Source organism: Psammomys obesus, unplaced genomic scaffold (assembly GCF_907164565.1).
Source record: "Psammomys obesus unplaced genomic scaffold, mPsaObe1.curated_primary_1811, whole genome shotgun sequence".
Taxonomy (NCBI): domain Eukaryota; kingdom Metazoa; phylum Chordata; class Mammalia; order Rodentia; family Muridae; genus Psammomys; species Psammomys obesus.
In genome coordinates, this window is record NW_026593982.1 from 863,233 (window position 1) to 872,797 (window position 9,565).

The following is a 9,565-nucleotide window of genomic DNA, read 5'->3' on the forward strand; positions in this document are numbered from 1 at the left end:
CTGTGCTTAAGGGTGTGCGTTTGTGGGCACCGGCAGAGGACAGAAAAAGGTATCAGATTGCCTGGAGCTGGAGTTACAGGTTGGTATGAGCTTCCAGGATGTGCATGGTGCTAGAAATCAAACTCTGGTCCGGCGGAAGAGGGAGAAATGCACTTAACTGTGAGCCGCGTCTCCAGCTCCCCCCTCCTTGTGTTTTGTTTTTAGGAGGAAGGTGGACAGCATTTCTAGTATTCGTGCCTCCTCAATTGTCTCCAACTTGGAAACAGACCTTATATGCGAAGCCCCTTTTGGTGTCTGAATTTTATCTGTATGGGCGAGTCCGGTGCTCTGCTCCCGTTACGTCACAATACCACATCTCCCTTCTTTTTTCTTATCACGCAGCTAACAAAATGCTCACTTCAGAAATATTAGCGGCCGGTTTGCTTGGCTTTTGACTGAGATTGGCAGGGTGCATTCTCCGCAAGCACGTGATTTGGGGGACTGCAGAGGGCATTAGTGAAGAAGGGTGCATCTTCAGAGAGGCAGGAAGGAAGGGGGAGAGCTGAGGTGGGCCTTAACCTGAACCTGGATGTGGGCTGCCAGAGACAGAGCGGACTTCGGGGACACAGGGTCCCAGGGTTGGGACTGCAAGGTAGGGTGAGCCTGGGGAGCAAAGGACCTGGGTGGGGCGGGTGGGCGTGGTAGTGGGCCCTGGGGCGGGGTCTGGGTGGGGCGAGCGCGCGCAGACGCATAGAGCTCCGCGTCTGCTGGCTGACCCGCCGTCAGTCTGCAGCTGCGGGAGGCCATGGGGCGCGAGTCCGCGGCGCTGGTGGGCCCGCTGCTCGGGCTGGGGCTGCTGCTGTGTGGTCTGGGCAGCTTGGCGAGCGCCGAGTCCCGCGCTCCGCCGGACAAGATCGGTAGGTGCAGGGGATGCGGAGGCGCGGCGATGCCTACGTCCGTCCCCCCGCGGCAAGGTGGTGATCGAGTTCCCGAGGATCGAGCCGTGGGCTCCGAGCGTGGAGCCGTGACACTGGAGGCGTGTGCTAATCCGGGATCCCGAATCCCTGCAGCCCCAGCCTTGGAGGCCCTCGGGAGCCCGCCTCTGGCTGTCCCTGGAACCGAGTCTGTCTGTCCTGCGGATTGAGGCGTGCAGATACCGCACAGGGACCTGTCTGGTCTAGCCCCCCTCTTCTGCCAGTCCCCTCCCCCGAGGAAGGCTAGGACCGCCTCCCCGCACCTGCGCTCTGCTTGCGAGACCACAACTGCTCAGCTAGCCGGAGGACCGGGTCTCTTCTGGCTTTGCTTGCCTCGGGTTTTTGTAGATCTGGCGTTCTGCTCCCACCTAAAATTGTGTCTTTCGGGATCGTTCCCGGAGTTGGGGCTTCAGGGAGACAAAGAACAAAGCTGGGCGAAGATGGCGGCCACTTTATTTAAAATGCGTGCAGGAGTGGCCCTTTCGTTCTTCCCCCGGGATTGGGCACAGGAGGGTCCATGGATCCCGTGGTGCCTCCTCAAAGACCTGTGAGGATCTTTGGGCATCTTTTGACTTACTGTCAGTTCATAACTTCATTTACAGCCCCTATTTAGGTACAGGGGATGTGTCTTCAGAGAGAAGCCTGCCCTCAGGTTTCCCCAAGTTGTTGGTTATAGTCTTGGGTAGTGTATTATTAGTTAATGGCCTTTCAAAAACAAAAGCCACACTGCCACCAGGAGAAACAGACGGTTCCTCTTTTCCCCCTTACAGCAATCGTTGGCGCCGGAATTGGTGGCACTTCCTCGGCCTATTATCTTCGGAAGAAATTTGGGAAGGATGTGAAGATTGACGTGTTTGAAAGAGAAGAGGTCGGGGGCCGCTTGGCCACCATGAAGGTGCAGGGTCATGACTACGAGGCAGGGGGCTCTGTCATCCACCCTCTAAATTTGCACATGAAGCGTTTTGTCAAAGAGCTGGGTATGTGGTTTGGACTCAGGGCTAAGCAGATTTCTGGGTGACTGGCCCTAGGTGTTTCCATAATACAGAGAAGATATTTCTGCTTTGTTTGCCTTCTGTAGAGAAGTTGGTGAAACTTTGCTATGGGGGTTAGCAGTTGGTACCAGCTTAGCCTTGAGCCACTCTGTGTAATGAGACTCTAATTATCTGCATGTCATCAGGTCTCTGGAATTACAGCCATTGGGTGGAGTGAGGGTGGCTGTCGTTGTCAGTCCTTTAATTTAAAAAAGTTATATTTTAGCTTTTCATTTTGTGTGGCTGTGGGGGTGGGGCTGTTGGGTGTTGATCTGAATGCCACAGTGTGTGTATGGAGGGCTGAGGGCAACTGATCTAGTCAGTTCTACCATGTGGGTCCCAGGAACTGAACTCAGGTCTTCAGGCTGGCAGGAAATGCCACTAGGGGCTAAGCCATCTTGCTGACCCCCTGTTGTCAGCTTTCTCTCTCTCTCTTTTTGTTTTGCTTTTTGACACTGGGTTTCTCTGTGTAGCCTTGGCTGTCCTGGACTCACTTTGTAGACCAGGCTGTCCTTGAACATCTGCCTGCTGCTGTCTCCCTGAGTCCTGGGATTACAGGCATGCAATACCACGATGGCCTCTTGTCAGTTTCTTAAACCTTGGGGTTTGGGCTGAAGGCTCAGAGTGTTTTAAGGTAGCAGAAACCTTAGCCCATTCTGCAGATGAGAAAATGAGACCCTTGGGCTTCAGACACTGAGCTTGAAGTCATTCAAATAGAGTGCAGGATGTGCTCACAGAGACACATGACATGCATTGTCAGCAGGGTTGGGGCATGTTCTGAGGCAGTCTGGCAGGCCTCTGCAAGCCTTTTCTTAGGGAAGAGTGTGTAACTTTGGCCTTTTTCCGTTTACCTGAATTTCCCAGTTTTGCAAGGTAATATTTGAGTAGGAATGGGATACATCTTACTCCTCAGCTTCCCTTTTAATCAGGAAGCAGGTGCTTCCTTCTCCACTAAAACTAGTGAGTTTAATTTGCTACATGTACCTGACCTCTAACCAGTCTTCTAGTGTGTCAGTTTGTGGATTGAGCAATTGGTATGTGTCCACAATGTTCTAAAAATAGAACTGCACTGTGACTCCTGACCCTGGGGATGGCCCATAGGTCATTCAGTCCGGAAAGTCTCTGACAGGTCCCCAAATTCCCTTTTTATTGGGCCAGTGTAGAAGCCACTGGCACACCTTTCCTCTAGTATATGTTTGTCTTGCTTTATTTTTAAGATTTCTTTTCTGTTTTGAGTTCTGTATCTGTGTGTGTGTGTCTGTGTGGGGTATGTGCATGCGAGTGCAGGTGCCCACACAGACCAGGAGAAGGTATCAGGGTCCCTGGAGCAAGAGTTATCGGTGAGCTGGGTGAGGTGGCGCACGCCTGGGTTCCCAGCACTCTGGGAGGCAGAGGCAGCAGGATCTGTGTGAGTTTGAGGCCAGCCTGGTCTACAAAGTGAGTCCAGGACAGCCAGGGCTACACAGAGAAACCCTGACTCAAAAAAAGGAAAGGAGTGACAGGTTGTGAGCTGCCTGGCATGGGTGCCAGCACCTGAACCCAGGTCTTCTAAAAGAGCAGTGAGGGCTCTTAAGCACTGAGCTGACTCTGAGCCCTTTACCCTGTTTTGGCAGGTCTCTCCAGTATTCCGGCTTCCGGTGGCTTGGTGGGCGTGTACGATGGAAAGTCTCTGGTATTTGAGGAGAGCAGCTGGTTCATAATCAACATGATTAAGCTGGTGTGGCGCTACGGATTTCAGTCCCTGAGAATGCACATGTGGGTGGAAGACTTGCTGGACAAGTTCATGAGGTAACTCTCCGCTTCTGTGGAAGTCAAGACCTTCTGGTCTGACGAGCATTAGACTGTTAGTTTTCTGGTCCGGTTCTACCCAATCCCCACCTGGTTAGGCAAAATGTTTTGCAGGAAACAGGCAGATCACCGCTCCATTTGGGAGTCAAACGTGTCATTTGTTCTCGATTCTAAATTGTACTTTGCAAAAGTTGAGAGTTGAGATGTGGCATGCCTGACCATCCCATTTAAGGAGCTGACTTTTGTACAGAATCTAACTGTCTGGCAACATTAAAGAAACATTGGCAAAGCACAATTTAGAAGTTGGCTTTGGAAAAAAGACGAATGAATTCTTACGGCAGCTGGTTGTGGCACCGCTGCTGTTGGCTGCTTTCTGCAGATGTGGAAGGTGGAGACGTCCAGGTGTTAAGTGTGGAAGGCCACCCACTTAGAAAGTGGTGAGGCTGGAGTTCCCACCCAGGCTGGCTCAGTCAGGAGTCAGCCCTCATTGTACCGACGTAGAGTTGCTAAGCACAAGATCTTCCAGAAAGTGTCAGTGTGAAGGAATTTGGTTTTGGGTTTTGGTGTGCACGCCTTTTTGTGGATATGCATACATTCTCCTTTGTGTGTGTGCACACCTAAGTCATAAAGAAGTAAATCACTTCTCTCTCTTTTACATCCTGCATATGGAGGACAGAGGAAAACTTTGTGGAATTGCTTTTCTCCTTCAGCCTTCAGGGATTGGAGTTGGATCTCTAGGCTTGCATAGCTAACGCCTTTACCCACTGAGCCGTCTCCACTCAAACTGTTTTTTTTTCACTAAACCTTTCTGTAAGATTTTTTTAAACTCTTACACACTTTTTTTTAAGGTGTGTGTATGTGTGTATATTTGCGAAAGTATGTGTCACAGCCCCTAGAGGCCAGAACAGTGTATCAAATCACCTAGAACTGACGTTCAGGCATTGGGAATTTCTTTTTCTTTCTTCATAATTTTAAAAGATTTGTTCATTTTATGTATATAAGCGTTTTGCCTGCCTGTATATAAGTACATCATGTGTGGAACACCTCCAAGCGGAAGAGAGGGAGTGTGCTCCCGTGAAACTGGAGTTGCGGATGGCTGTGAACCGCCACGTAGGTGTTGGGAAATAAACCCTGCTCCTCCGCAAGAGCAGCAAGTGCAGTTTTGTTGTAGTTTCTAATTTTTATTCACTTATTTATTTTTGCCACTTTTGTTCTTTATCTGCATTAGAACAAAAGTTTTTATCTATGAATTTGAGACCAGCCTTGTCTGCATAGTAAGTTTCAGGCTAGCCAAGGCTACATAGTGAAACCCTGCCTCTAAAAACAAACAAACAAACAAACAAACAAACAAACAAACAAACAAACAAACAGTAATGACCCAACAAGCTGGATGTGATGACATACTCTGTTAATCCCAGCACTTGGAAGTCAGAGGCAAGCAGGTCTCTCTGAATTCAGGGCTACTCTGTTGTGCATACTGAATTCCAGGCCAGCCTGGGCTGCGTACTGAGACCGTGCCTTTAAAAAAAGACAGGAAAGAAAATGAACGTTATTTCTCATCCTGGATCTAGTAGCACAGACTGTGGTCCTAGAAACTTTGGAGGCCAAGGCCAAGTGTAGGTGGGCAGCAGTGAGGCCAGGGTCAACCTGGACAGCCTAGAAGTAAAAATAGGCTGGGGGGTCAGATTTGGCTCAGGCCTGTAACCACAATGCTTGGGAGTGGAGGGAGCCTTGGCTCAAGGTCATGCTGAGCTACTTGAGATGAGGTGTCAACGCTCCCAGTTAAGTCCCAGTTGGAAAGTGGGAGGTTGTTGTGCTAATGATACAGCTGAGTTCCCCAGGACAACAAGTCTTTTTTCCTTTTTAAATTTTATGTTATGACAAAGACAGCTTTTGTGAGTCTGTTCTCTTTCCACCTTGGGCTTTAGGCATTAAACTCAAGTCCTCAGGCTTGTGAGGCAAAATGCTTTTCACCTGCTGAGCCATCCCATCATTCCTGTGTCCTTTTCTTTTAATGTCATATCAGGTATTCTAGACTTTAAGTGAGCATATACTGTTTTTGGTATAAATAAGTAGAAAAAACAAAGGTTTTTTTTTTTTTTTTTTGGGGGGGCTTGGGGTCACGAATATTTTAAAGAAATAAAACTGAAGTGGGTAGATCAGGAATTAATTTTACTAGTCTGGGTATAAGCCCTGTCTTCGGTCATGGCAGTGGGAATGGATTGATGAGAGACTTCAGAAAGCTCCATGAGCTTGCCCACTGGTGGGAGAAAGACGCTCTGTCGTGGTTAACATGGAGGCTGATGGTTGGTTGTGGTAGGGATGAGACCCAGGACTTTGTGGGAGTTAGGCGAGCGCTCTGTCTGCTGAGATGCACCCCCAAGACATGCACATCTCTTTGAAGATGTCCCACTGGCCATATTGAAAGCCACAGATGTCTTGGGGTGAAAGGCAGAGGAGACCGCAAAGGGCTGTGAAAGATGAGATTGAGCTGTGCCTCACCTGATGGGTAGGAACTCAGGGAAAGGAAACCTGGAAGCCAGTTCATGATTTAAAATAGATGTGTGTGTGTTTATTCTGTATTTATGCCCATGCTCATGTGTGTGCCTAGTGTCAAAGAGGTCAGAAGAGGGCATCAGGTCTCTCGGAAAAAGGTGACAGATGATTGTAAGCTGCCATATGGGTGCTGAGAACAGAACCCAGTCGTAAATCAGGCAGTGGTGACACACACCTTTAATTCCTGCACTAGGAGGCAGAGGCAGGTGGATCTCTGAGTTGGAGGCCAGCTAGGGCTACTGATCTAGCTCTAGGACACATGGAGCTATCCAGAGAGACCCTGTATGAAAACTAAACAAGAACTCAAGTCCTGGGCTGGAGAGATGGCTCAGTGGTTAAGAGCACTGTCTGCTCTTCCAAAGGACCTGGGTTCAATTCCCAGCACCCACATGGCAGCTCACAACTATCTATATCACCAATTCCAAGGGATCTGACACCTTCACACTAATGCACATAAAATAAAATAAATTATTAAAAAAAAAAAAAGAACTCAAGTCCTCTGCAAAAGCAGCAAGTGCTCTTAACTGCTAAGTCGTATTTCTAGCTCCATCTTTTTTTTTTTTTTTTAAGGTAGAGTTTCACTGCATACCTCAGGCTGCCCTGCAATTTGCAAAGCCTGCCATCAGTTTCATTCTCCTGAGGCTGTTTGTAGCCCCTCTCCTCTGCCCTGTCCTATGTGACATTTAATGAGCGTTTCTCTTTCCCAAGGATCTATCGTTATCAGTCCCATGACTATGCCTTCAGCAGTGTAGAAAAGTTAATGTATGCCATCGGAGGGGAGGACTACGTCAGACTGCTTAACCAGACTCTCCATGAAAACCTGAAGAAAGCAGGCTTCTCTGAGACGTTCCTCAGCGAGATGATTGCTCCCGTCATGAGGGTCAATTTTGGCCAGAGCACTAACCTCAACGCCTTTGTGGGTAAGGCAGGATCGGAGGAAATCGGGGATGGCTGTAGCTAAGGGATTTAGCCACGAGGGTGGCAGCAGGCTCTGGATGGAGGAGGCTGGTTTCTTAGTGGCTCAGGCATTTTTACTGACATAGTTTATTTCTGTCTGTGAGTTGCTGGTGGTAGAGGGTTTCATGCTTCTGTTAGTTCCGGTGGTTCTCGCCTGAACAAGACCTTTGTCCCTCAGGGTCATCTGGCAGTGTCTGGAGGCATTTGAAGCAGAATATCTAAGTGGCTGGACCTAAGCAAGGCAGAATTAAAGCATGGCTTTGCTCCTTCCTGACAGGGGCGGTGTCGATTTCGGCTGCTGATTCCAACCTTTGGGCAGTGGAAGGTGGTAATAAAGTTGTGTGCTCAGAGCTTCTTCAGGCTTCCAGCAGCAATCTTATAACCGGAGCCGTGGTGTCCATTGAGGAGAAGACAAGAACCAAGCAGACAGGTGAGGCTGAACTTTAATTGTTCCTGGTCATGCCTACAAAAATGATAGTCAGAGAAATATCACACACACACATACTCACAAATAGCATGTGGGTGTGTTATATAGTATGGTATGTCTGTGTACCGTAGGCATGTAGTGTCCTCAGAGGCCTGAAGAGGGCATGAGATGCCTACGAACCATCACAGTGCTGGGATCAAACCTAGGCCCTCGCTAGAACATTCAGTGCTTCGAGCCAGTGAGCCATCTTCCAGTCCTCCCTCATTTTTGTTTTTGTTTTTGTTTTTGTTTTTGTTTTTGTAGACAGGATTTCTCTGTGTATAGCTTTGACTATCCTGGAACTCGCTCTGTAGACCAGACCAAGCTGGCCTGGAACTCACAGTGATCCTCCTGGGATTAAAGGTGTATACCACCAATGCCTGACTTTTTTTTTTTTTTTTTTTAAATTACTTTAATTTTTTAAAGATAGAGCTTTTCTAGCTAAAGTAGCTCTGGCTGTCCTGGAACTTACTATGTAGACCAGGTTGGCCTCAAACTCCTCTGCCTCCTGAGTGCTAGGTTTGGAATAAAGCTTTATGCTGGTGGGGTTTGGGGAGAGGTTAGCTTTTTGCATGGGTGATGGGGATTTGAACTCAAGTCCCATAATTCCGTAACTGCTAATAGTTTCTCTATGATTATAAAAAGTTAAGGTATTTACCCAAATGTATTTCATTGAGGACAATTTTCTACTTAGTAAGAACAAAATGTGGAACATTCCCTTTGGGATTGAGGTTTTTTCCCATACCCTGTGAGCAGTGGTCATGCCCTTTAGCACAGTTGGGAACATTTCTGCATGAGTGATGTGAAATTCCACTTTTCTGGAACTTTGTAAGAGATGTCAGAAGAAAAGATTTTCTGGCCTGGGGAGATGGCCCTGTGGGTAAGAGCTCTTGCTGCACAGTCCTGAAGACCTGAGTTCAAACCCCCAGTAGCCAGCTCTTTTTTAAAAAAGAGCTAGACAGGTGGCCAGCCTGGTCTACAAAGTGAGTCCAGGACAGCCAAGGCTCAACAGAGAAACCCTGCCTCGAAAAAAACAAAACCAACCAAACAAACAAAGAATTAGGTATCCCTTGTGTATGCCTGTAATCCCAGTACTGTGGAGAATATAGACGAATAATCCTGGGGCTTGTTGCTAGCAGGTTCAGTGAGAGATCATGTTTCAAGGGAATGAGGCAAAGAGAAAAGAACAGGACACGGCCCATGGCCCCCTCTAGTCTTTTTGTGCATGGCCAGATGCACACATAAGTAGATATGTACACATACCTGTGTGCACACCACACACATGAATTGTTGGCTGGGTGTGCATCTTGGTTGGTAGAGCCTATCGTGCATGAAGCCATGGGTTTGATCTCTAGCATCAGAGAAACGAGGTGTTGGCACAGAACTTATCCTAATACTCTAGAAATGGGGGCAGGAGGATCAGAAGTTCCGGATTATCTTTGGCAACGTAGGAGTTTGAAGGCTGCCTGAGCTACATGAGAGGTTGTGTCAAAAATACATACAGAGCTGGGAAGATATTTAAGAGCCTTTTCAGTAAGCTGCTTGCCATGCAAGAATAGGAACTTGACTTTGATCCCTAAAGGTGGGAAGCTGGAGAGATGACTCAGTGGCTAAGGGCACTTGTTGCTCTTTCAAAGGACCTAACTTCAGTTCCCAGCACCCAGTGACTTGTAACTTCAGTTCAAGGGGATCTTCTTCTGGCTTCCACAGCCCTAGCATGTACTTGGTACACAGATATACATGTGTGGCAAACATTCCTATACATATAATAATAATAATAATAATAATAATAATAATAATAATAATAATAATAA

The 9,565-nt window shown here is 47.9% G+C and overlaps 1 protein-coding gene across 1 annotated transcript in view; it reads left to right on the top strand.

Annotated features, from left to right (window-relative positions):
* Positions 1 to 736: 736 nt before the first annotated feature.
* The window catches only part of Pcyox1 (prenylcysteine oxidase 1), an 11,773-nt gene continuing 2,944 nt past the window's right edge, over positions 737 to 9,565 (top strand). The window contains exons 1-5 of the mRNA XM_055617641.1: positions 737 to 896; positions 1,724 to 1,930; positions 3,598 to 3,772; positions 7,037 to 7,248; positions 7,563 to 7,715. Coding sequence (XP_055473616.1) covers positions 785 to 896; positions 1,724 to 1,930; positions 3,598 to 3,772; positions 7,037 to 7,248; positions 7,563 to 7,715 — 859 coding nt within the window. The 5' untranslated portion in view covers positions 737 to 784. The remainder of the gene's footprint in view (positions 897 to 1,723; positions 1,931 to 3,597; positions 3,773 to 7,036; positions 7,249 to 7,562; positions 7,716 to 9,565) is intronic.